General features: G+C 40.6%; 3 protein-coding genes and 1 non-coding gene across 4 annotated transcripts in view; all 4 read left to right on the top strand.

Annotated features, from left to right (window-relative positions):
• ARID4B (AT-rich interaction domain 4B) overlaps positions 1-2644 on the top strand; it is a 91870-nt gene extending 89226 nt beyond the window's left edge. Inside the window, exons 23-24 of the mRNA XM_033054992.1 lie at positions 179-325; positions 865-2644. Of these exons, the coding sequence (XP_032910883.1) occupies positions 179-325; positions 865-995 (278 nt within the window). The 3' untranslated portion in view covers positions 996-2644. The remainder of the gene's footprint in view (positions 1-178; positions 326-864) is intronic.
• A 2109-nt stretch (positions 2645-4753) lies between these two features.
• RBM34 (RNA binding motif protein 34) lies at positions 4754-11054 on the top strand. Its single transcript, XM_033056527.2, has 10 exons — positions 4754-4954; positions 5102-5241; positions 6232-6433; positions 6983-7042; positions 7600-7643; positions 8121-8204; positions 8418-8481; positions 8610-8652; positions 9831-9949; positions 10673-11054. Exons 1-10 carry the CDS (start codon positions 4754-4756, stop codon positions 10979-10981), a joined length of 1266 nt encoding a protein of 421 aa, XP_032912418.1. The 3' UTR covers positions 10982-11054.
• A 772-nt stretch (positions 11055-11826) lies between these two features.
• On the top strand, positions 11827-20128 carry TOMM20 (translocase of outer mitochondrial membrane 20). The gene is made up of 5 exons (XM_033055176.2): positions 11827-12037; positions 17307-17353; positions 18099-18180; positions 18467-18609; positions 19727-20128. Exons 1-5 carry the CDS (start codon positions 11914-11916, stop codon positions 19769-19771), a joined length of 441 nt encoding a protein of 146 aa, XP_032911067.1. The 5' UTR covers positions 11827-11913; the 3' UTR covers positions 19772-20128.
• Positions 12881-13015, top strand: LOC116994844. The gene has a single exon (XR_004417595.1). It is a non-coding gene; the product is annotated as a small nucleolar RNA SNORA14 (small nucleolar RNA).
• Positions 20129-26747: the final 6619 nt, after the last annotated feature.

Below are 26747 nucleotides of genomic sequence, written 5' to 3'. Positions count from 1 at the left end.
TAATAAAAAAACTGAACAAATTTGGGGTGATAAAGAGCAGCTGCTGCTGCCATTGTTTCTTAGCTTTGCTGTCTGCTACCTCAGAGGAGATCACTCAGTAACCTCCCACTTGGCTGACATCAAGAAGTATTTGGAAATGTTTCAATACAAGAATTAACAGAGATTGTTTACCTTGCAGCTGACTTGGAAAATCTGACTAGTGCAGAGCGCATAACAGTTCTCCAAGAAAAATTGCAAGAAATCAGGAAACATTACCTGTCCTTGAAATCTGAGGTGGCTTCCATTGACCGAAGAAGAAAGCGCTTAAAGAAAAAAGAGCGGGAAAGTAAGTGCTGGAAAACTAAATTCTGCTTTTGAAGGGCTTAATTGCATGTTATATTAAGGTGCTGTATAATTTGCAGGGAGATGTGTGTCATTAGGAGTGTGGTTTTGTTTGGGCTTTGGGAAATGCTGTGTGCAGGTATTTTATGACCATTAATAGGATCAGATACTCACTGACTGTGGAAGGGGAAGAATGTTACCAAGGTAACAATCTTTTTAATGTTCTTGAGGCATAACTACTTCATACAGGAAAAAATATACAGAAAATAAACTTTTCTAAGCAGTGAACAAAGGGTATTAATAACTTCTAATTTTTCTTCAAGTTACAGATCAAAATTTATTGTAATATTGCTTGTGGACCTAGTTAGTGCTTTCCCCTGGTTTATTCCACAATTTTAAGGGAGCCCAGTGAAATTGAGTGTTTCCTACATAAACCAGGCAGTGGAGGCTGCTTTCAGTATGTACCAATGCTTCTGTTGAACAAGCAGACGTGTTTATTGCTTGATTTATGAATATAACCTGTGTTTTCCTTGTCCTGTGCAGGTGCTGCTACTACATCATCTTCCTCCTCATCACCTTCCTCTAGTTCCATTACGGCTGCAGTTATGTTAACGTTAGCAGAACCATCTATGTCAAGTTCATCACAGAATGGAATGTCAGTTGAGTGCAGGTGACAGCAGGACTTGCCAAAGCACTTTGCACTTAATGGCTGCTGAGGGCCACTCTTTTTTTTTCTTTTTTTTTTTTTTTTTATACTGCACAGTGGCACAAAATTCAGACAAGCACTATTTTGTATTTAAAGTTGTTTCTTGACAAGCTAACTTTGCACTTAAGTGCACTTTTATGAAGAAAAAGTACAACAAACTGCTTTTCCTCAAGCAATAATTGTTTCCAACTTGTCTGGGAATTGTAAGTCTAGTGACTCGAAGGCCTTCCACTGTGGCTAATGGAGGCTGTTCACTGCCTGTAGAGACAGGACAATAAGTATATAGTTGTTGGGGTGATCTAAATCAATGTGGTAAGGCTTACTGTATTCCCTGGTATTTTGTTAAAGCTGGAACATTTGATATTTTTCCATTTATTTATGACAAATATTGAAAATATTTTCATTTGTACAAGCTAATTGTTTTTTAACTGCTAAGTCACCTTATAGTGGCTTTAATTGTATACGTCAAGCACATCTATTCAAAACCTGCAGTTAGTAGGATGTCTGACATCAGTCCTGATAACCAAATATGAGGATTCCTTTAAAAAAAAAAAAAAAAAGACTGACTAATGTTTACAGGTTTGAATTAGGCTTAAATAGGTTACTCTGGGTTTTAAGAACCCGTTAATTGGAATGAAACTACTGTACTTTGCCATTTTTCTATAAAACAGTATTTTTTTTTAATTTTGATAAAATACATTATGAAAAAGAAAGAAAATGGCTAACAAACTGTATTAAATCTTAATGTATAAAGATTGTATTCAGCCAGTTTAAAGTGTATATTTATTCATAATGGATTATAACAGGTATATTTTTGTGTTTTCTTGTAAATGTTTCTTTTCCCCTTAAAGCAACAAATACTTCATTTGTAATGCTTATTTTATTACAAGCTTCAAGGAGAGGACTTCAAGAGGGAGTAAGGTGTGAGGTTATAATTTGTGGTTGCTGATACCAACACTGCCACAAAAGGGTAGTTGTTTTTAAAATAACTAGCTAGCCGAGTGGTAGATAATTAATTTTTTAAATGCCTTGTACAAATTCCAAAACCAACTTCAAAATGTTTTCACTTGTATTGATTTTATGTTGAATGGATCCCAAGCTCTCTCCTGTTAATTCTATACCTTTGTAAGACATTTGTATATTGCGGAAGTGTTCATTCAAGCTATTTAATACCTGGCACTGTTAATACACAGTACTTTATTGTACAGATTGTTTTACTGTTTTAATTGTAGTTCTGTGTACTTCTTTTGCCTGGGGAAATAGGGGCTGGCATGTTTTTCTTTGTTTTCTGGCAATACAACATGTAAGAATTTGAAGCATTTTGTTTGTAGATGCTAGAGTGTCAGAATCCTTTTCATTTGACTTTTCTAAGAAAAGCATTTTCAGTCTTCGTAGTGTGCGCTTAAGGTTATAACTGATTTTATTGAAAATGGTTTCAAAGTATTCAGAATTGTACAGGACTGTAAAAATTTGTTGACAGACATTGAAGGAAAAGCTTATAGAAAAAAGCTATAAAATATATATTAGGTTCTGCAGAAAATGGAGAGTTATGTAATATATTGTACAAATGTAAGCAAAGGCCTCTGAAATAAAATGCCATAGTTTGTGAATCCCTGATTTTGTTTCTAACAGTTTAATTAAGCAACTGTAGTGTGTTCGTGAAAATTACATAAAGCTGCAGAATCAGTTTAGCAAATGATCTTTGATATCCTGTAATGGACATAAAAAGGTAAGATAGAGCACGTGCATTTGCCTAACTTTTCTCTTAGTGATTAATTCAAATCCATCCTCTTTTTCAGCAGAAGGTGAAACTGTGGCCATCATTAAGGCAGAGCCACTTGATACAAACTACTGGCTGTAGTTCAGGTGACCAAAATACTGTTACATCTGCAAGATGACAGAATACTGATGAGACTGACAGTGACAACCCATGATAAATAAGCTTTGGAAACACCAACTGTGTTAAAAGTCAAGACTGACAGGGGTAATTTTATTATTTTCAGTGAAGCTACTAAGAGGATATTTTCATCTGTTTAAGTTTAGTGGAATCAGTCATGGTAGTTCAGTTCTGCTTTTCACTTTTGGTAGGCATAAGAGGTATGGATGTAACTGGGAACTGTATCTGGGCAAGCAATATTAAAATTCAGCTCTTCACTCACTACTAGTTCTTGATGAACTCAGTTTTAGTGCCAGCATATTTGCTTTGATATGACAATTACTGACTGTGATCTGGGGGGGATTTGTTTACTTTTTTAAAACAGGGATCATTAATCAGCTCCCTGCTCCCAAGTCAAGTTCTTGTGTAAATAGGATTTTTGATTTTCCTTAATACAGGGAGTATTTAATTTTCATCATATATCTGATGCAGTTTAGTGGCTACTCAAACATTTGTCTGAATGTGTTACATTGCACCTCTTCTATGAAGTACGTCTGTAAATAGTGCTCTTGAGATTCATGGAACCACTTGTCTCCCAGTAAGTAACGAAGATACCTTTGGCAGCCTGTTTTATCCCATGTTCCAGTGGGTACAAATCTGAGCTGCTTTTCAGGGTATGTACTATGTACCCAGCTTTATGCGAGGGTTAGTTCCCTGTCTGACACGTGCACTCTGCTTGCAGCTGAGGCAGTTTGCCACTAGCAGTGCCTGCTGGGCTGTGCCTGTACTCCTGAGCACCTGCTTGGACCATGATCCCAAAGGCAAAGCAAGGCAAACACCTCCTGCTGTGTTCTCTCTCTTGGCTGAGGGACAGACTCAGGTTTGTGTGTCCCACAACTGATCATGTTGGGAATAGCTGAGATTGGCATGTGCTGAGGGAAACACACCTTATTTGCAGGCTCTGCAGTGCTCTCACCTCCCCTTATTTGCAGGCTCCACTGATAACTTAGGACTGGGTAGTTCCCATCACACTGGAATATTCCTCTTGGCACACGGACTGAACTTGCTCTCAGGCAGAGTTCCTGGAGGCTGTGTGCCTCTTGCTGACTTTGTGGCCACGAGTCTCTGCAATGGGCTGGGTGATGTGTGAAGACAGTTGGAAAAGCCACTACAAGTCACGTAGCAGCCCCTTTTCAAGGATTCGTGTATTCTCTTGGGCTGACCCTGTCCATGAGGGTCACTACCTTTCCCGGCAGGCAAGGCAGGGGCGATACCTGGTGCACATGTCAAGACCAACACTGCTTCTATTCAGCAGCTGGGTTGCTTGTTAAGCCTTCGGTTGGATGCTGCTGCCAACAGAGCTGCTTGCAGTGGCAGCTCAAAAAGTGCATAAAACGTGTAACGAGACCTCCAAAGCACTGTCAGGTTTGCTTCAGCTCCCTTGGAACTGAGGGTCTTGGGAAATCAGTGAGAAAGCCTCTCCTCACAGAATCAGTTGGGTTGGAAAAGACCTCTGAGATGACCAAGACCAACCTATGACCAAACACCACCATGTCAAACTAGCCCATGGCAATAAGGACCACGTCCAGTCTTTCCTTAAACCCAGGCACGGTGACTCCACCACCTCCCTGGCAATCCGTTCCAATACCGTTCTAATACCTTGTGAAGAAATTCCCCCTCATGCCCAGCTTCAGCCTGTGTCCATGTGCTCCCGGTGGGTGTTTCCAGGGCGGCGCGGTGCCGCCGTGCCCGGGGCTGGCAGGAGGGAGCGGGGCGGTGCGGGGGCAGCTCCCGGCCCGCGCGTCGGAAGTGACGCGGGCTGAGCCCGTCCCACCGCGCTCGCTGCCGCCATGCGGGCCCGCCGGGGCGGCGCGGGGCCGCGGCTGCCGGCGGCGGCCCAGGCCCGGGAGGAGCCCTGCGTGCTGGGGCGGGAGGAGCAGTACGTGCTGGGACAGGTGTCCGGCAGCCTCGGGGCGGCCGCAGCGCCCGCCGCGCCCCTCGCCCGGCTGTTCCGCGCCGCCGCCCCGCCGGTGCTGGTGCCTGTGCCGGGGGTGAGTGAGCCAGTGCCGGGCAGCGCTCCCGGATGGCGGTGGGCTTCGGGCAGCGGCGCTCCAAATAAGTTGCAGTATGTGAACTAACTTCAGGGTGTTCCTGGAGTTTTGTCCTTCAAGTCTGTTTCTCTCGCCGTTTTTTAAAAGGGAAATAAGAAAAGGAAGCGTGCAGAAGGGGAGAAAGTGTCAGAAGACAAGAACTTATCCGTCATACAAGAATCTCCGGTAAAAGCAAAGAAGGCCCGAAAAAAGGAACGTTCAGAAGCAGAGAAAAAACTGTCAGAGAGGTAAGTGACACCATTTTACAGTAAAGTTAAATCCCCCCAGCATCTACATTAATCGTAGTTCAATGAAACAACGAAGTTGTCGCCTACTATTAATCTTAAGCTTGGTGTTTAAGATTATTTTAAAGATTGTGCAAATTTTCTGTAGTTTTCCCCTGAAGAAGGAAGCACTGCTTGTTGAGACACTAGGTCTGTGGAGTGCAAATGCCCTGCTAGAGAGCCATCATGTGCAGCAGTGGACACATGGATCTAGTTCTGTCTGGCTCGGGAGATGCTTTCCAGGTGTCCTTGGCTTTATCCAGCAGAGGTGGTTTCAGCAGGAGCAAGGTGCCAGGCAAAGTGAGCTGTGTCCTGCTGGGCCTCTGCAATGATACAGAACCGCTCTGACTCTGTGTGTTCTCTTAACTACTTGGAGCAAGGTGCTTCAGAGCAGGCTGGAAGCTGCCACTCTACAATGCAATTTGGATAACACAGCAAATTGGATTGTAGCGCAAGGCTAACCCCTCATCCTGTCCCTGCCATTGGGTGCATGGAGCCTGTTAGCTGTGTTTGTGCCTTCCAGAGGCTCCTTCAGATCTGCTCCTTGTTCATGCTCCTACGGCAGGTTTGGATACAGAGAGACTTGTCAGTGCATGGCTGTATTCCAGAGGTTTGTTCTGAGTCTCCTGCATACTGAGGAGGATTAAATCTGTCCTAAGTTCCAGTTTTTTCCCTTCAATTTTAGAGGCTATCAGATTATTTAGTTCTGAAGTATTGCTGTGTTACTGTAATTATTGAATGCAGTGTCCTGGAGACAGCAAATAGTTTTTCACATTACCGAATGGTCAGATAAATTTTTTTAATGCAGAATAAATAAAATAACGTTCAAAAATTTTTAGTTGAACATAATAATTTCAAATGTAAGTTAAAATATCTTGGGGGCTTCAGTTCTTTGACCCCAAACCCCCTGGTTTTTTCCCATCATTTATAACCCGCCTGATCATTTCTGGTCAGAGAGAATGCTTTGGAGCAGGCAGATGAAGAGGAGGACCAGAAATTGTTTCAAAACAAAGTGAAGCAAAAGAAAAAGGCTTCTCAGGCTATCACCAAAAGTGTTGTTAATTCAAAACAGCAAAAGAGAAAATGGGTGGCTGATGAAGGAGCAGACAGAAGAACGGTGTTTGTTGGAAACTTGCCTGTCAGCTGTACTGTTAAGGTACGTAGGTGGGTTCTGAAAGGAGTTGCAGCAGTCCTCAGTTTGAGGGGATGTTTGCAGCTGGGAAGTCACACACACTTGTGATTGGAACTGCTTTTGGGAAAGTAAGAAATAGTTCTTGTTCTCAGAAACCACTAGAGACAATCTCTGGTTTCCTGGAGTTGGGCTGCCTGCAGCAGGGGATGCAATGACTCTTGAGTAGAATTGGTCAGTTCCTTGTCAATGAAAAAATGACTGAATAAATGGAAACTCTGCTAATAATTTTGTATGAAACAGTGCTTCAGATCATTACATGAAACATGTTAAATTAATACTTTCTTCCATAGTTGGATGCATGACTTCAGTTTTGGCAATCTGTAGAAGAAGAAGCTGCCACAAAAAACACAGAAATAGTTACAAATTACTTGCATTTTTTAAATAGCCCCTTAAGGGACATCCTGTAAATGAAAGGAAAATAATGTAAGAACAGTATTACTTACGAATATTAAAAAATAATTTCCATTACCAGGTTGAATAGTGTACTGAGTATTTGTAATATCATCTGTTTAGGTACTGAAATCTCTTTTTACGAAGTATGGACAAATCCAGTCCATTCGCTTCCGGTCCCTGGTATGTTATTTCCTTTAATGTTCTGTAACAAAATTATTTGTTGATGTTGGAGGGCAGTAGTATTTGTAAGGCTTGTACCTTCATTAGTTCAGAAGTAGTTTGGGGTATGTAGGTTTTGCTATTAGAAGAAGCCTTGGAGATGTTACCCCAGGAGCACCACAGATACATTTTTCCTGTAGCAGCAGCTGATCCAGGATCAGAGCTTTATGTTCTCTGAAAGAGGAATGCCTTTAATATTACGCTGGTTTGGCTGAGGCATTGCTTACCTGTTTTTAAATCATAGTAACAAAGACATTTTTGTAAATAAGGGTACTCACTAAAAGAGTTGACAGTAACCCTCTTGGAACTCAAGAAACATGTCAAAGTCAAGGCAAGCTCTTTTAACTCTGAGGGCTTTTTAGACCATCTCTAGGTCCAGCCACCTCTGTCATTTGCTCACTGTACTGGCTATGTTGCTTTGGGTGGCCCCTGCTTGAATTCACCTTTGTCTTATGGAAAAACTCTTTGTGATAAGTTTACACTAGGCTGACCTAACTCAAGCTCTTTTTATCTTTAAGATTCCAGCAGATGATACTGTATCCAAAAAGGTAGCAGCAATCAAGTAGGTTCTCCTTGTGAGTTTTGTGTATTTTTCAAGGGCTAAACAATTTTTAAGTCTTGGTCATTAAAAGTGTGTCCGTCTTAGGTCTTTTTTGTGTATTTTGTGTTTCTTTGTCTTTTGTCATTACCTTTGTGTGTATTAAGTTTTCTCAACAAGTTATAAAGAATTGTGTGCCATGTATACTTGCAATGTGTTACCTGAGGTTGCATTTCTTGTATTTTAGGAAGGAGGAAGATGCTAAGAGTCTTTAATTTCTTTGGATATGTTTATGAGCTGAGAGGAAGCTTGTTCAGGGTGCTTATATGGGCTGGACAAGATGTACAATGCGCTTACAGGGGTAGCTTGACCTGCAAGGGAAATGAAGTTGTTGTTGTGCACAGAACAAGCACAGACAATGAATGTGTTCAGGAAGAAGTGCCTGTGCACTGCACAGCATCAGCAGGATTTAAGCAGTAACATGTCCTTTTCCCATTCCAGGCATAAGATGCACCCGAATGCAAAGTTCATCAATGCTTACGTAGTCTTCAAGGAAGAAAGTGATGCCCAGAAGGCTCTGGAGGAGTAAGTCTCAGTTTTGTTCCTCATTCCCTGTTGAAGAGGTAATTCAGGTAGATTTATAGCTAAATTTAAACAACCTCCCCTCTTTTGCTTGAGTGAGAATAAAATGTTCAAACTTAAAAGTAACTTTGCTTTTGGAATACTGCTATGCAGTGATATTGTCAATTAAGTAATGCGTATTTCTCTTTTAAAACCTTTTGATTTTAACCACAAAAGGAATGGAACAGAAATCGCTAGTGGATTTCACATTAGAGTTGACACTGCATCTAAAACCAGTTTGGTAAGTAAGATGTGTGTCTAGAAATCCCCTGTTCTGGTTTGGTTGTGGGGTTTTTATTGTTTTTATTTGGTTGGTTTGGTTTTTTCTGTAACAATAACTTACTGTCCTGTCTCTCCTGTTCCTTTTAGCATGATAATAAACGATCTGTATTCTTGGGAAATCTTTCATATGGTAAGTCTGAAATTGATTGTTAGGTATCATTAATTTGATTTATGGAGTGGCTGACATTAGGCTTTGTATTCCTTGGTATCAGGTGGATAAATAGCTTTTGCTGGAGGTAATTTTTATTTGTTAATTGAAACACCTAAAGAGGTTATAAGTTTCTGTCCAGTTCTGCACCTTGATTGTTTCCTTTATTGTAGGAAGCACTGCTAGCACTTTTAGTTCTTGTTGTTGCTTCATGTTTTTTGAATGAATATGACTAAGTTGCATAGGCCATAGTTTTCTAAACTGCACAACCCCTTTTTGTGAACCAGCTGTAAGTGAGGGACAGTGATGGCCTCTCCTTTTGATGCTGTGAAGCACAGGCTGAGTGACTGTCCAGGCAGGGCTAAAAGTGGGATTTGATGATCCGTGTGGGCCAGTTTCAACTCAGACTATTCTGTGATTGCCGTGCTCTGAAATTACTTCAGCTGCTTGGACCTTTCTTGGCATGTCTAGGTCCCATTGCTGTAGTTAAACCCCTACTATTGAGTTCAGCCCCTCCTCTCAGCAGAGAGATGTTTATATCTATGTCAGGGGATTCCAAGAAGCATACCTATACCAAAAAAAACCAAACAACCCTGTACTTTTGTGATGGCACGTCACATTTGTCTGCCTAGGCATGAGATGGAGAAAGGCTCATACACCCAACCATTATCAGAATAATTGCATAACAGCTGTGGTTGGAAACTGTAAATCCCTTCTCCCCATTCAGCTAAAATTCATGGCTCAGTCAATGAGCAGTTGAAGAACTGCCAGTTCAAGCTCATTATCATCAGTATTAAATTCTTAGAAAGAAATTCTGGCATAAGGAAGAGCTACAAAAATGCATAGCAGGATTCTTAATTTCTACTGCGTTCGAAGCATAAATGAAATAATTTGAAAAATCTATTTTAGTCTTTGCCTTCGTTCTTTGTGATTTATGTCATACTCTTCAGAGCTGGAAAAGCAGTAAGTGTCAGAGCAAATAACCCTTTATAAAGTCTGCATTGTCAGCTTGCTGAGATTTTCCTGATATCTGTCTACCTATCTGTATTCCATCTTGTTTGTGTCCCTAAATGGATAAATGTGAAATAATTGGATGTGGGCCAGGCTTTCAAAGCCATGTGTCTCTCTGAAGAGGCATCTGTTCCTTGTGTTGCCTGCAGACATCCGCGATGACGCCGTGCGGGAGCACTTCCATGTCTGCGGAGACATCGTGGGAGTGCGAGTGGTGAGAGACAGGAGGACGGGCTTGGGGAAGGGCTTCGGCTACGTCCTCTTTGAGGTACGTGTGAACCTGTGAGGTGCACGCTCCAGTGCACAAGGAGTTCTTCAAAACCCGCGTTGGTGTCTGCCTTTAGAGCATTTTTATTTTCTTTTTAGTAATTTTTTGAGGCTTGTGTGTGAGTGTGTGCATGAAGTGAAATGGTAGCGTTGTTGTGTATGGTGAGAGCAGCTTGGAAGACCGGTTCTGTGGAAGCAGATACAAAACAAAACATTTTAGGTTTTGTACACACTGGGGTGAAAGAAGTGACTTTACCTTAAAGAGTTAAAGGAGGCACAGATGAGTTTGTTTGGTGTGACTTCAGTGTTCTCCCATGTGTCAAAATGTGAGTGGAATTCTTTGCTGCAACTGGTTTGTGTACCAGTTCTCCACTTTCTGATTCAGTATAACTTCCGTTCTCATGCCAGTCTCCCAGCCTTATTTTCCTTAGTTCATTTCCTGCAGCCCAATACCTTTTTTCCCAATTTTTCCCTGTCTCTCTGCCTCAGACTTTGGTGAATCACTGTAAGCTGGTTCATAGCCTCAGTGTGTGGGCTGTGTGGGGGTGCTGATGTTCCTGAGCAGACATGTGTCATTCCCTAAATGGAGCGGCTTGAGTGCTCTGCATTGTAAAATCCTGCTTGCCAATTTTAAAGACAGGTAACATTTCGTTTGAAAGCACTCAGCTGGAAGTAATGCTGCTTTTAAAGTCCAAAATGTAAGTTTAAATGTCTGCTTTTGTAGAACACAGATGCTGTACATCTTGCTCTGAAACTCAACAACTCTGTTCTGATGGGAAGAAAGATACGAGTGCAGCGCATAGCAGACAAGAAGAAAGCACAGAAAAGTCCAGACCAGGCTCGTGCTCCCAAGGACAGAGATGATAAGAAGAAGAAAAAAGAAAAGAGCTGCTCTAATGACTCTTTCATTGGTGAAAAAGCAAACCCATTAAAGAAGAGCACCAAACCAAAAAGACTAAAAACTACTAGGAGTAAAGCTGGGAAAAACAAACAGTTCTTTGGTAAAAATCAATCCAGTAAAAATGCTAAGTAGTGTTACGAAGATGGATATATATGAGAATGTTTTTTATATGTGAGAGTGTCATAAATTTTGTTTGCTAATACAACTGTTGTCCTTCTTGGTGTTTGCTTTGGGGCATTTGGCTTCTCCCAGAAGGCAGCGGGAGGTGCTGTACGATCTTATTTCTGTGTTACAAGAATCTCTCTCCAGCTGAGGTCTTGCTGCAGAGGCCAGCTGTGAATTCTTTTTATTGAGTTGTGTAGGATTACCCACAATGGCTATAAAAAAACGACTCACATTCAGACTGGGTCTGTGATGAAATAGAAATCATTACTTTGATTTGGGTGGCTTTTTGTTGTGCAGGGAAGGGCAGTGAAGCTGGTGGAGGGTCTGGGAGCACAAGTCTTACAGGGGAGCTGGGAACTTTTAGCCTGGAGAAAAGGAAGCTGAGGGATGGCCTTATCACTCTATACAGCTGCCTGAAGGAGGCTGTACCCAGGTGAGGTTTAGGTTGGATATCAGGAGAAATTCCTTCACAAAAAGGGTGATTAGACATCGGGATGGGCTGCCCAGGGCGGTGGTGGCGTCACCATCCCTGGAGGTGTTTAAGGGAAGCCTGGACGTGGCACTGAGTGCCACGGTCTAGTTGGCCTGGTGGTGTTGGGTCAGAAGCTGGACACGATGATCCCAGAGCTCTTGCCCAGGATCCAGAATCCCGTTTCCCGCTCCCTCGGCCCCTCACGGCACTTGGCGGGCAAACGCCGAAGCTCAGGTCGCGCCCCTCTGCCCGCGCATGCGTGCCGGCCTCGGCGCAGGCAGTGCGGGAGGCGCCTTGTGCCGCCGCCGGCTGATGACGTGAGCGGAAGCGAGGAGGGGTCCTTTCCCCGTGCCCGCTCGCCCCAAGGTGCCTGCGGAGCTCGGCGCGGGCCGCGCGGCGGGAGCGGCGCGGGGGCGGTGGCAGCGCCATGATGGTGGGCAGGACCAGCGCCATCGCCGCGGGGCTCTGCGGGGCGCTCTTCATCGGATACTGCATCTACTTCGACCGCAAGAGGCGGAGCGACCCCAATTTCAAGAACCGGCTGCGGGAGCGTGAGTGTCCCGGGGCACCTCTTACCCTTTCCTGCCGTCCCTTCCCGCCGTCGCGCGCTTCCTTCAGTGATTCCCCCCGTTTCTCTCCCTCTCTCACTGCCCGGCCGGGGCGCGGGAAGGCAGCACGTGCTGCCGCCGCAGCGCCGCCCCCGGGCCCGGCCGGGACCCCCCGCCCCCTCCGTCCCGGGCCCCGGCGGCCCCTCCGGCTTTGTGGCCTCTCGCCGTCCCTTCCCCCCTTCACCGCAGCCGGGGGCCGGCGCACAGAGTCACAAAGCCGTCAAAACTGGAAGATGACTTCGAGTCCCGTCCAGTCATCCGCCCAGCACTGCCACTGCAACCCCTGCAGCACCAACCCCTGCAGCAACGCCCAGCGCCACGCACAGGCCTCTCTTGAACATCCCCGGGAATCGTGGGAATTGCCCTCCCTATTCCGATGCCTGGCCACCCTAATGGTGGAAAAGATTTTTTCTAATGTCTCATCTGAATCTCCCGTGTCTCAGCTTAAGGCCGTTTTCTCTGGTCCTCTCACTGCAGGTTCTAGACAGGGTCATCCCATCGGAGAGAGTTTGCTGTAGGTGTTGGGTAATCTGTGGTTTCCGACCGTGCTTGGTTCAAATTCACCTCCCCCCCCCGCCTTTTTCCTTGTCCAATCTTGCTCTCCTACAGGTTCAGCAGTGCTATTATAGCCGCCACATTTACATGGTGATACTTCTCTTTTTTTTTTTTAATTTTTTTGGCATTTGGGAAGACAAGCAGGTAAAAGGTAAAAGGTGTGATCTCTTACAGTGAAGTTGTTGCTGTGGTGAGGCAGGGGTCGGTGGTAACTCTCAGGTATTTCATCAGCTGCATTCTAAACCCTCCTGGCAGCCCTGCCATTGGCTTCCAGGATAAGAATGAATGCCAGAGAAAACTGTTGATTAATCCAAAATGTAGAGCTCTTCTTTCATAGCTCTTCATTATTTCACATCTTCAACATTAATTTAAATGTTTTAATGATCAGTGAGGGTTTGAAATGCAATTGTAGGCATGAGTACTGAAGGAACACAAATGAGTCATGAGCAATAAGGTGATACTTTTTATACTGAGTTATTTCTGTCAGGGTAATGTGTATATTATTCCTTTGGTGACTAATCTAAAGATAAGAAGTTGTCATTAAGGTAAATTTTCCTGGCAAGTAAACATCATGTGATCAGCAGTTTCATGGATGGAAAAGTCAATAACTAGACTGGTTGAAAATGAGTATTAATCTAATAGCATTAAAATGTAGTTTTAACAGCATTTGTTCTGCCTTAATGGATTGAATTTGCCTGGCCAGTGTTGTCACTTAGCGGTGCATTAATTCCACTTTCCAAAATTTCCTCCACAGAAAGTTATGTCGGTCAAATATTTCAGCTTCAAGCCCTCACTCCTGTGTGTAGTTCCAAAATGTAGTTCCACATACCTCTTGTGTGTGTGTTCCAAATCCTTTTTTCCCTGCAGTGCAAGTCATTAATTGGGAAATTATAGTGCAGTTTACTGGTATGTGCTTTTTTTGCACAAGCAAACTCGATTTTCAGCAACATAATGAGCCATGGGATTTTTTTATGATGCCAAATATGCAGTAGGAGAAGCCCTGAATTACGTAAGATTTTTGCAGAAGCACCAAAAATTATTTTTGGATTTCACGTTTCCATAATCTGAGCCTCTATCCAGTCAGAACTGCTCTGATTAAGAATTGACATTACTTTGAAATGGAAAACAAATTCATTTTGGTTTGATAGGAGGTGGTAGTTGTCATTTGGGGGACCTCATTACAGTCCTTGCACTTGATGCACTGGTCTGCATTTAGTTGCAAGGCTTTAGTTAATTTTGTTTGGTGGGTTTTTTTGTAGTTTGGTTTTTTGGGGTTTGTTTTTTGGGGGTTTTTTTGTTTGTTTTGTTTTTGAGTTTTTTGGTAGTGTAACAGATTATTTGGTATGGATGCTTGAGCAGTGGTGCCAGGGATCTGAGTATTACAGGACTTTTACTGTTGGGTAGACAGGAAGGCTTGTGCTGTAAAATACTTGACCACAAGAGGTTCAGTGCAGCAGCCAGCTGCAGTTCTCTAGGTAAAGATGCTCCATGTGTTGTGCAGTACTGGGGGTATGGGATGGAAAGCTTGGAGAAACCACCTTTGCTGCACATCTTTTCCAGTAACCTTCTTAGGATAAGGTCCTTTTTTAGCCTCTGTGATGCAGTGTCACCAGAATTTGAGAAGGACAGGAGACCTGACATGTCAGTGGATTGCCTGTCATATTTGGTCAAGCATGAGCTGACAAATTAAGAACCAGTTGGGTTTTTTGCCATCTCTGTGTGCTGTGTTTGAGTCAAAGTTTACATTGCAAAGGCTTGTCATAAAAATTAGCTGGCCAAATTTAGGTTCCCAAGAAAAAGGGAAGTTTCTGGAAGACTTATAGAATTACTGGACTTTGATTTTGGAGATGTTTTAATCTTATGTAGCAGATTTTGTGGGTGGGTTTTTCTGTGGGGTTATTTTTTTAGGTCTTGTTGTTGCTAGTTTGGGAGTCAGGTCCATATTAAGTTCTGGGACCAGAGGATAGCAAAACTATGAACATCTATAGCTGCTGAGCTTCCCTGGGTGTATTTTATTAATAAAATACTTCAGGTCTGTTTACTGTTTGCCTTCTTGAATGAATAAAATAGAAGTGTTCTGCGTTGAAATATAGACACAGATGTCTTTGTTCAGAGACAGCCAGAATTTCTGACCATGCTGACTTTTACCCAGGAGCATGTTCTGCCTAGACAGCAGAGTGAGAGGAGGGCAGTAGGCAGACTTCACTGATGGGAGCTGAAAATGCAAATGGCTTTCTGGGTTTTCTGCTCCTTTGTGGGACTGGTTGGGAAGCTGCTGGGGCTACTCAGGGGCTTTTGCAACCCGTACTAGCAGGACAGGTCATCCACTGGTTCTGCTTTGAAACTTGTGCCCTTGTACAAGAGCTGTGCCTGGAGAACCTGCAGTGGAGGAGCTGCAGTTTAGCTTTGTGCTTTGGATGCATACACTGCATTTCTGTGGTAATAAAGATTCATTCTATGAAAGATTGCCCTTTCCTTTTCAAAATGTGATTATCTCCTCAGAGTAGAGAGAAGCATTTCATTTTTGAGATCCCTGAGGGAAAACAAACTTCTGAGATTTTTTTAGGTGTGGGGATTTTTTTGTTTGTTTACTTTTCAAGGTTTTTTGCCCCTCAAAGGCATTGCTTTTTGCTTGTCATTTACAAATGTAACTTTTGGTTGTTATTGCAAAGATACTTTGAAACTAGTATTTCTTCCCAACCAGCCTTGGAAAAAAATTGATAAATATCCTTGAGAGTTACTTTGGGTTTTTAAATTGTTTTAGTTAGTTAACTTTTAAAGAACCTGTAAAAAAGTGTTAAGAAGAGGGGAATAAAAGTTCCTTAGTAGTCAGACTTGAAAGATTTGGCACGTCATTTTTCAGTTTTAAAATCTTGGTGATTCTTCATATTCCTTCACTATTTTCAGTTTAATGTATATGATTTCAAATCTATGTCATCAGTGGTCAGAAGCTTTCATTAGTTCCAGTTACCAGCATGTCTTTTGTTATTTGTTTCAGAATGCTTAACCTGGTAAATGATACCTTTTATTATACTTTAATAAGGAGGTATCACAGTCATGCCAAGAAAACACAATTTTCTCCTCAAAATGATGTACAAATGTTAAGTTATTGCTCCTTGAATTTCTTTTTGGTGTTTTTGCTGAGTGCACTACAACTGTATTGTGGCTTGTTTTGATAGTAAGACATTTCAAATACTAAGTTTTTAAAAAATCATTAGTATTTTATCTATTATCAAAACTTGTTTGCATAGCAGGGCAGTTTAAAGTTTTGTGCAAATTAATGCTTCTGAAAAGTTGGAGTGAGCTAATTGAAGCACTAACTTTCAAGAGAAATTCTTTAATATTGAAACCCACCAAAATGTTTAAATTGTAATATACTGCAGTTCTATCCAACACGTTTTTCCATCTATAGTGTAAAATAACATACATAAAATAACAGATCAGTTAGTTGTAGAAATCTAGTGTTATTAAATAACACTTAAGTGTTATTCAGATGGTGTATTAAGATAAAAGGGTGTTCCATCTAGTTAGAATGTGAACTCCCTTTCTATAAAGAACACAATCTTGTCAGTAAATGGCACGTGCTAGGTTATCACTATACTAGGGAATAATATTCCTGACTGTCTTCATCATATGGACAATTGAGAATTTTTGCTAATCATATTTGGAAGTATTCCAGTTTGTAAAATTATATCAAAAGGAAAGTCAGGGCTATGTGACAGCTTTTCTTTGTCAGTATAGGAGGTTTCTGAGCAGACACTTGAGGACAAAGAGTGGAAGGACAGTTGAATCTGTCCTGTATTCAGAAGTTTTACTGGTGTAACTATTTCTGTTGATGAACTGAAGATTTACATAAATTATTATTCTAAGGAAATTGCCAGTGTTAGTATAATTATTCTTTCTTGTATGAAGAACTGCTGCTATAAAAATATCTTTATACCTGCATAGCTGCATTAAAAGCAACTTTAATTTTAATTGCACGAGTTTTGCTGGTGTGGTACAACTTTATGTAGCAGAGCAGACCAACTTTTTTGCCTTTAGGTTAGGCAGTTCAATCTGTAAATGTTTGTTCCATCTGTAAATGTTTGCTTTCCTCAGGTTTCAGAAATGTATGCTTTGGTATTGCTCTTGCTGGGGGATGATGAGATGCTGCCACTTATTAACTAGTTCCCAAGTCTTTGCTATAAAGTAGCTGAGAAAGTGCACTGTGTGTATCTGCTGTGATCTGCTGAAGTTCCCCTTTTTTTGGTGGTGCACCATGCTCTTCAAAACTGGATAGATTTGACTTACAGACAGTTCTTCTGTGGCTTATTGTTAGAGAAGTCATATAGATCATTCCTATATTACTCCAATTCTCTTTGCTTCTGTGTGCTGTGCCGCTGCTGTGCAGTGCTGCCCTGCACAGCTGGTGTTTGCTGTAGCCATCAGGAGAAGAATTGACATTTTGGGTTGGTGCTACTGCCAGCCCTCATTAGACCTCTGAATGATGCTCTGTTGAACCAAGTAGGTTGCAGTCCTTTGCTCAGTCTTCAATATTTGGAATACATTACCATTTTCTTCTTTTAAAAAGGGCTTTGATTTGTTCATGGTTCCAAACTATAATCTGGAGGGGTTTTTAATCACAAATTGAAAAAAAACCATGTTTTTATTCTTGCAGGAAGGAGGAAACAGAAGCTTGCCAAAGAGAGAGCAGGACTTTCCAAGGTAATACTGTGTTCAGTAATGCAGTGGTGTTTTGAAAGATGTTTCACTTGTATTATTTGTGCTATTTACTTAAGGATTTGTTTTGATTTCAGGATTACCAACACTCTTGCAAATATGTGGTCTTTAGGTTTTTTTTAATGCTCAGAAATAATTGTATTGTTGTTCCTTTTTTGTGTCAGACAGAGGAGTTATATTAGAAACTGCAATGTTCACTGTGTGATTTGATGATGTTTTCCCTCTTCATAATGTGAACAAGGACTTTTCAGACTTAGTTATTAATGGGATACACTTATAACTGAACTTGATAGGTTGTTTTAAGCAATAGCAATAATTTGCAATAGCAAAAATAGGTTTCAATAAGCATTTAATTTCCTTTTCATTATTACCAATGGATCCAGAAAGAAAATATAAGATTTCTCTTAAACAACTGCAAGAAATACAGTTGTTATAAACATAATGCACCTTAGAATTTATATTTGCTCCTAAATGATGTACTTAATAAACTGAGTAGAGGTATTTCAGGCTCTGTCTCTCTACAGATTTGTGATGCAGTGTTATGAGACCTAAGTCTGGTTTTCAAAAACATTGAGTACTTTTAACTTAGTGGTGACACTTGTTTTTTTGCCAGTGTCAGTGTAACAATAGGGTTGTGTGCATCTTTAATTTCAATTGAGAATATTTTCTGCTGACTTTTTATTAGCTGGTGTTTAATGGCATATTTAGTTTTTACTGTGTGTGTTTATAGTTGCCTGATCTGAAGGATGCCGAAGCAGTTCAGAAGTTTTTCCTTGAGGAGATTCAGCTTGGAGAGGAATTACTAGCTCAAGGTAATAAATTTTTTTTTTTTCAAAGGGTAAGTTATAAAATAATTTTTCTCTACCTTTTTTATAAGATGTTTTTTATACATCAAGACATTCTGGGGAGTCAAATTCATCTAAGAAAATCTGCGTATTTGTTTCTAGCTTTGTGTGTTCAGAAAGTCCATCAAGGAAGGAGAAGAGCTTAATGTGTATCGATTCACTGTAATGTGATCCACTCTTGGTGGATGTTTTGTGGAAATGTGTTACAGTGTGGAAGATGGTTGATTTCAAAACATTATAATTTGTCACACAGGTGAATATGAAAAAGGTGTTGATCACTTGACCAATGCCATTGCTGTGTGTGGGCAGCCGCAGCAGTTACTACAAGTTCTACAGCAGACTCTTCCACCACCAGTGTTTCAAATGCTTCTAACTAAGCTCCCTACAATAAGCCAGGTATGTGAAATAGCCCTGTTGGTCTGGTTTGGAAAAAATGGAAATATCTTATCCACTGCACCAGTCTCGAGTATCAGGTTTTGTAATCTGTTGTTTTTTTAATATGTTCAGTTAGATAAAAGGCTTTTTTATTTTTTTCACCTGAGATGTTAAAAAGTGAATATGAAAATCATTATGTAGCATTAATAGCAACCAGGATAAAAGAGAAATACAAAACTTCTCTTGTGTATAGCATATGCTAAGCTCTTTAAGTACAGGCATCTGACCACAACTCTGGTACTATAAGTGGATCTTGTGTTTCCCAAATGCAAGTTTGGGGGGATTAGAAAAACAGTAACTTTATTGCACTGGCTCTTGAGTATTTTTTAAAATTTGACATTTGTACAAGTGTGGGTAAATGCTATGCAAGTTCATTAAAATGAATCTGTTGTTTTTGCTACCCTCTTGCTTCCGAGTCAGCTTTAGACACAAGATGTTAACTAGCACGGGAACTCGTGACAATTTTGGAAACTTGGGAGTTTCCCTGATGATAAAAGTGTTAGTAGCTTTAGGAATAAAATGTTCTCCCATTTTAGTCTGAGTACTGAGTGGGTAATGTTGCTAATATGCTGGCAGGTGAGTCTGTTGTGAAATAAATGATATGTTTCATGTTCTTGGAAGTACAAGGGAACTCCCTAACAGTGTTACCTGACTTAAAGCAGAGATTCACTGCTGGGTATCAGTTGGCTTTTCTTACAGCTCAGGCCTGGTTACATTTCAGGTCCATGCAGTCTGTGGTAACACTGGAAAGTGTCAGGTACACAAGATGTAAGAGCTGGGGAAATGATTGAATAAAAGGTTTCCTAAGAGAACAGTGCCAGAAACCACACAGAGGTCATCACTTGAGGTTGTTAGAACATTTTTTATCTGACTTTGGCTTTGTTAGGTATTGCACTGTATGTAATTTCTGTGTAACTGACTTTAAAAACTTAAGTCAAATGGATTGCCATTTTTAACTTTAATCAGTTTGTTCAATAATTACACTGCTTAATGTTCAGTGTAAAATTACATTGCTTGATAATCAGTTGCCTACTGTCAATTTTATGTAATTGTGAATGAGTTTTTCTCCTTCTTACAGAGAATTGTAAATGCACAGTGCTTGGCTGAAGATGATGTTGAATGAGGTCACACCACAACGGGGGGAAAAAAGTTTTCTTACCCCAGAAGATGAGCATCAGTAGGGGGATAAAGGGGCATAGTAGTTAATGGACTGTGTACCACATCGGGTTCTACCAGAGTTAAAATTAACTTTGTGTAGGTGGGTTTCACAGGATTTTATTTATTATCCCAGTGAAAAGTGTATTTTGATAAGAATTCATTTTATAAATACACTGTGTTGAGTTATCAAAGTATCACTAACTTCATTATTATTAAAATACGCAGTTGTAATGTTGTACATACAGACATAAAACTACGACCTATTAAAAACCCAATGCTCATTTTTGAAAAACGAAGTTATGGCAATAAAGATTTATCTCCACTTGTGTGTCCCTATAGTACTACTTTAAAATCCAGAATATTTGGGTGTCAGAGCAAATGATCTAAAAATGGCAACATTAAAATTAATTTTTAATGTTATGGCTGGTCTTCCAATGGTTTTAATTAAGTTTAAAACCTTGTGTAATTTCATCAGAAAAGAAATATGTGATCATTTAAACAGTAATAGATCACCTTAGAAGGAGATGCAAATTGCAATGGTAATAGATGACAGGTTGTAGAAAGAATGACAAATCTGTTTCTGTCAGGAACAAAAACATGTAAAGTAATCAATTCAAAATTACTGGCAAACTTGAAAGCTCTATTAATACAGGTGTCTGAAACAAAGCTGTTTGGAATAGAACCTGGGCAGATTGTAAGAGCACAAAGGTTGGGGTGTTTCAGAAAACTTGAAACATTGTGAGACAGTTGACATTTCAGTGTGTAGTCTTCAACACCCCAGCAAATGGTTCTTAACAGTCTCTTTAAGGCATTTGCCTTAACAGAAAAATTGCACTGCTAAGGTAAGACAATTATATCCCTAGGGTAAATAGCAAAAGCTAATGGAATTAGGTGTACAATTTCGGTGTGGTGTGGTGAATATTCCTTTGCCAGTGAAGAGGAGACAAACAATATAAAGCAGGCTCAAGTGAGTAGGAGAAGTGTACTTAGGAAAGCAAGTTTTTCATGGGTAGGATCTTCCAAATGTCAAAACAGACTGCCTTCTCTGGGTTTGTGCTATTAGCACTCAGGTGGCAGAAGAAACAATTTAAAATGTAGCTTTATTTTTTTGGCACAGTGACTGATTTTTAACTTGAGAATGCTTTGAGGTGTCTTTCAGACCAGCTAATGATGCTGCTAGATTAATAGTACGGTAATAGGTAGCATAATTTAGTAGAAGTGAGATGCTTTGAGAACACTCTAAGCAACTCTGTCTCATTTCAGCCTTGTGCAAATTTCTTCAAAGGCATCAATGATTCTCCTCAGTGATTCAGGAATTGCCTCACAGGATTTTTGAGAGGTTAAGTGGATAGTTGATGGTGACCTAGCAGTCAATACCTGGGTTTGGGAGTGGAAATGGCTCTTACTGAGTCATTCTGCTGAGATGGTTTGCTATGGAATAGGTATTTTTCCCTTAGGCCCTAGAAAACATTAATTCCAAAGATTAGAGGTGCTATTGAAATTTTCTGTAATGTGATAAATACTGAAGTTAGTGGCTGGTATCAACAAACAACTGGATGTAGTTTAATCTTTGTGCTTGAATTGTTTAGGTAGCATAAGGTAAAAGTAAAACGCAGTAGCCATATTCAGGGGACAATGGCCAGCGTGCTCTTTTCCTTTTAATTTATTTTACAGGGACAAATTTACTTTGCACTTAATAAAAATACTGTGAAATTACAGAAGGTTCTGATTTTAATGAGGCTTTTTGAAGGAGTTTTCCTTTTCTCTCCTAACACTTAAAAGTAAAAAGTAGGAATTCTTAGGTCATGTCGACAGAACAGTTAGCATATTTACCTTCTGTTTTGCTGGTCACTTCAGTATATCTTTTTAGTTCAGCTTTTAACATTGTTTTAAGGTGAATAAAACTTCCATCTTGCCTTGAAAAACAAACCCAAACAGCACAAGACAAACCTGAGCATTTTTCTGCACTCTTTGTTATAATGACAATTGAATTTACAAATTTGAATTTGAATTACATTTTAGCTTGCAGCAAAGCTCTCCTTTGCTGAACTGTGTCAATTCTCATTTTGATGGAAGGCTTGGTGACAGTCTGATTATGTCTATAAATGGTATTTGCTGTAATAAGCATCACAGACACACATATTGCTCTAACATTCTTCATTTTCTTGAGCCTGCAAAGTTAGATGCAAACAAAATTTAAGATAGCCTTAAATGCAAATTTATTCTCATATCTGACAAGCCAGAAGTACCTGGTTAGTACGCTAGAGCAAGCTCTGATACCTGTTTTGAGTGCCTTGAGTTGAATGCTGAATCTCTTTAACAAGACTTGAATTTTTTTCTTCCCCCAAATGTCCCAGTGAAGCTGATACTGTACAATTGTGAAGACTTGGAAGCCATTGTCTAGAATGCAAATTTGCTGTTGCTCCAAGAGTGGCAGGCTGACAGAGGTGTAGCTAAGCACACTCCACAGATGTTTCAGACTCAAGCAAAGACTGCTTTCAGACACCAGTAAAGTGCAGATCATCAGAAACACGGTGGTAATGATGGATGTTTTTACATCAGCAGTAGTAATGCCATTGCATTGCTGTGCATAGTGCTGCATATTTCTTTTCACTTGTGCAAATTAAAAAAGTGTGGAAGTAATCCACAATTCCATTTGTGGATTTGCTGCTATGGAGCTCACAGCTGCTGGAGAATAAGATTGGTAATCTTACTTTACTGCACGTTAAACTGCTAGTCCTTCTTCCAGGAAGAACCATCTTCCCTTCCGTGCTTCTCCAGGAACGAGGCACTTGTTTTCAGCACTGAAAGGATTTCATACAAAGAAATGGAGAGGTCTGTCAGTTTTATGTTGGAACGTCTTCTGTCATCAGTTAAGAGCTTCTCGGGCAGCTTTTATAGAAAAACCCCACCCAGCTAGTTTCATTATCATGCAGGACTACCTTTGATGTGTCATATTTAAGTTTTCTAGATAATGGAATCAAATCCAAAACCAGAGTGGTCAGTCACACACTGAATCATCTGGCACTAATTTCCTTTCCCTGGGGGCTGACACAATATTATTGTTGCCCTTAGCATGAAAAATAGAGAAGTCCCAGCCCTGCTGTGTAGGAGGCCAGCCAGCCACCATCAAAGTAAAGCTCCAGCTATTTATGCACTCAGAAGAATCTTTCTAAAGTTTCATTTGTACATCTGTTGATGGTGTGTTTAAAGTCCCTTAGGCTGAACAGTGGCCCTACATGACTGTTGTGTTACAGTTAACATGAGTTAAACATCAAGGGGACCTTTGAAGTGGTCACTAAGTGCTTTTAGTGATTGTTTCAAAGGCATGTTGTGCTGCACACCCATGCTTCTGTGTTTTTAAATGTATGGACATAAAAAGGGCTGATATGAAAAGAAAGAAAAAATCTGCAAGGCTTCTGCTGCACCCAAGTTTTGGTTTGGTTTTTAGTTAGTGTGTTTACACTGATCAGCGTAGCTTACAGTATTTTCTGTGCACTGACCAAAAGCCTGTTGCAAAGAGCTGAAACTTGGCTTAATTCATGAGGACTGGGCTAGCTTTCATCAGAGGCGCTCTGGAAACTGAACTAGTCTGGGTAACAGTACTTGTTTTCTGCATTTGTACCAAACTCAAACTTCCCAAAGAAAATGTGGATATCTAATGCTGTTCTTACAGGGCAGAATTTGGCACATCCAGTGTATGAATGTGTGAGTGAAGCTGTAGAAAACAGCTGGCCCTTCAGTGTTATTTTTTGTACCAAACTGTCCAACATGCTGGCACTAGATAATGGGCAGCTTTTTCAAAGTACAGTGGTTTCCATGTGTTCTTGAAAAGAAAATCCAGGTTCTCTCTTCTTTCCCTGCAGTAGGGGCTAGTTTTAAAGAATATTTACTGGACATCTTTTGAGGAGCTCACCACCCTGTTTTACAATCATTCTTGTAAATTAATAGTCCTTAACTCTTAAAGGCCTCTGAGCTACAAGCTTTTGACTCCAAGCATACAGTTCCTGTTCCTGCTTTGTAAAGGTCAGGTCTGTCTTTAACAGGTTGACAGACAGATGTCCTGCAGTGCTCACTCACAGTTTCATTTCCCTTGCATCCTGAGATGTTCTCGACTCATCTTTGGGATGAAAGTGTGGTACTCACCCATGGTGGGAGAGGTGCTTAACAGACTGACTGTTGCAACTGGCACCGTGTTGCTGCAGCCTATGGATCTCTTGGGAGGTTCATGCTGCAAGGCAGTTGTGAGTGGCATTTGTGTATGAAATTTTTAGTGTGCATGGAGGCAGAAAACAGATGAAGTCAGATAGTTCCGCCTCTTTGCATGTTGGACCCTTACAGCTAAAAACTGATTTGGTCACACAATCATTTACTTGAGCACATCTTAATCTAAACAGCAGGGGGCAGTTTTGCACACACATTTTGTGCAAGCTCATCCTGCAAAATCCTATTTTTTAGAATCTTCCTGTCTGGTGAGGTGATGCAATGCAGCATTTTGTCCAGACAGATTTGGTACAGTGTGTAAGACAGGCTCAGTGGAGCAGCAGTAGAATGTGTTTCTATTGATAATACCTAATTTTTGCTTTTTAAAATCCTGTGTGTTTAAATGTTGTGGTGACATGATTAGGAGGCTTTCCCTCTTTCTCTCCATCCTTCAACACACACTAGGCATATAGATAAGCCAGCTGCATTGTACAGCTTAAACTCTGCAACAAAATGCAATCACATCTGATTCCCAGGCATGCAAGAGAACTTCTCCCCTGTCCAGCTGTGACTATTTTGGATGAGCTTTGCTAGCTTGAATGAAAGGAAGGTACCACTTACCAGCAGGAGCCGTGGAAGTGAAATCTGCATCTTGAGATTTTGCCTGGAGTTGGACTCTGCCTGTGATGGGCCATGTGAGGAGAACCCACCAAAAAATAAAGAGGCAAGATATTATAGGTTGTTGACAGGATGCATTTTTAATGCTGGTTGAATTTTGGCTGAGTTTGACAAAATCCACTCGCCCTATTCTGATCCCGCAGCTGACATGAAGTGAGCTGATCTCTTACTTTGTCTCTCCCATGCCTTGGAGGCAGCTGTTCCACATTGTAGTGGCACCCTGGCTCAAAACCAAATCTGAACTACCCCTACATCTCAAAAGTGTTTTTTCTCTGCTTTCTGGTCTGTGTTTGTGGGGGGGTAAAGTATATATATGCTATATGAGTAAATGGAAATTTTCCACCCTTGTAGCTGTCAATGAGCATATTTCCAAACATTCAACTTGTTAGTAAGAAATTCTTCAAAGTCTGCTCAGCATATGACAACATCTAGAGAGAGCTGTTTAATAAAAGATACTGTGTGAAAACCATGCTTCTTCTCCTTCCTTAGGTCACTCTAGCCATGTTACACCCTGTAACATAGTCTGGAAGATAGAGAAATTTGCTGTAAAAAAACAGTATTTGCCTGTTTTAGCATGTATGTAAAAGAGCATTTCCCTGGAGCTCTGAAACAACCTGGTTAGCATCTCTTGCTGTATTTAATATTATTTAATGAGAAAGAATGTACATTCAGCTTTGATGATTAAAATAACATTGATTATTGCATGAATTTGTGAATTATAATCAATGACTAATTAAATGGAGAAATTAAGAAAAGGGATTCTTGAGCAAGCATGTTCTTTGAGAAACTCTCCCTTGTTGTTTTTAATTGATAGTACACACCTAATCAATTCATAGCAGTATTTCATTACTGGTGGGAACAGTCTGGTTTTGATGAAGATTTTCTTTGACCGCACATTGACCTGGTATAATACAGCCTGGTTCTGTAAGTAACTGTGAGCAACACTGCTAGCTCCTAGCACTGAGGAGGTGGAAGTTTTTGCCTATATAAAGAAGGGAGGCCCCATCTGATCCCAGGTTGCAGCCTCCGTATTTATTGAGTTCTAGTTGAAGTGTTTGCTGTAATGACACCTGAATTTGCATAACCATGAGGGGTTACTATTTGGTTTATGTTTCATTTGTTTTTATCTCTCCATCTAAAGGTTTGAGCTTTAAACATCAGGTTTCTTGGCTTATGTTAGAAATTGTCTGACACAACTAAGGGCCCTTTTTTAACTTCTTTGTAGGGATGTTATTTATTGGCCATTAGCACTGGCAGAATTCTTAGCATGAAAATATTACTATTATTATTATTATTATTATTATTATTATTATTATTATTATTATTATTATTATTATTACTTCTGTATCAGCAGAGATGTGTGTGGCACTCTGAAGAATCTGCTTCTGCAAACTCACAGCCTGCAGTCCTGATCCCGTAATTTACTCTGCACGGTCCTTTTCCTCATGGAAACCTAAGCAGTCAAGAGCAGGACGTTGGGGCAGTGACACAGGAAGGGAGAAGGTAAGGTTTAGGATAGTACGATTGTTTTGGTAGTAATTGGGTGGGTGTTTTATCTGAATTTTGTTTGAAGCTCTGAAGCTTACTTGTTTTCTGTGTCACATTAATTTTAGACTAGTTGGCTAATCAGTATTAGTTGCTAGTCTAATCAGGAAAAATCAGACTTCAACCAACTAACCATACATCTGATTATAAATCATTAAACCTACCAAAAGAAAGAAGTATTAAAGGCACACTGAATAGATTTGAGGCACAACTTCCCCCCCAACTGAAAGCAATAACATGAGCTGTCAAGCACTGGGTTAATTGCTCTGCTGGCAGTCCTGCAGTTCACAAATACCTTCTGCATTGAAAATGTAAGAAGCAATCTTTCAGAAATCTAGCTTGCTGTTGGATAGCAACTTTAAAAGGAACTCTGTTCTGTCACAACTTTGTAATCAGCCCAAACTGTAGTGCCTGAAATTCGATGATACCATCATGCAAATAGGAAAGCTGGGTCATAGGTATTAAAGACATAAATAAGGGAAACAGCCTAGAAGGCAGTGCAGTGAGTCCATCCT

Source organism: Catharus ustulatus, chromosome 3, assembly GCF_009819885.2.
Source record: "Catharus ustulatus isolate bCatUst1 chromosome 3, bCatUst1.pri.v2, whole genome shotgun sequence".
Lineage (NCBI taxonomy): Eukaryota > Metazoa > Chordata > Aves > Passeriformes > Turdidae > Catharus > Catharus ustulatus.
This window is presented reverse-complemented; position numbering and strand designations above follow the sequence as displayed.

Bases quoted from the DNA above. Each gene is read 5' to 3' on its own strand.
- TOMM20 (XM_033055176.2), top strand. From the start codon at position 11,914: ATGATGGTGGGCAGGACCAGCGCCATCGCCGCGGGGCTCTGCGGGGCG. The intron at 12,038-17,306 runs GTGAGTGTCCCG...TTATTCTTGCAG, and splicing joins CAAGAACCGGCTGCGGGAGC to GAAGGAGGAAACAGAAGCTT. The intron at 18,181-18,466 runs GTAATAAATTTT...TTTGTCACACAG, and splicing joins AGAGGAATTACTAGCTCAAG to GTGAATATGAAAAAGGTGTT.
- RBM34 (XM_033056527.2), top strand. From the start codon at position 4,754: ATGCGGGCCCGCCGGGGCGGCGCGGGGCCGCGGCTGCCGGCGGCGGCC. The intron at 4,955-5,101 runs GTGAGTGAGCCA...GTTTTTTAAAAG, and splicing joins TGCTGGTGCCTGTGCCGGGG to GGAAATAAGAAAAGGAAGCG. The intron at 6,434-6,982 runs GTACGTAGGTGG...TCATCTGTTTAG, and splicing joins CTGTCAGCTGTACTGTTAAG to GTACTGAAATCTCTTTTTAC.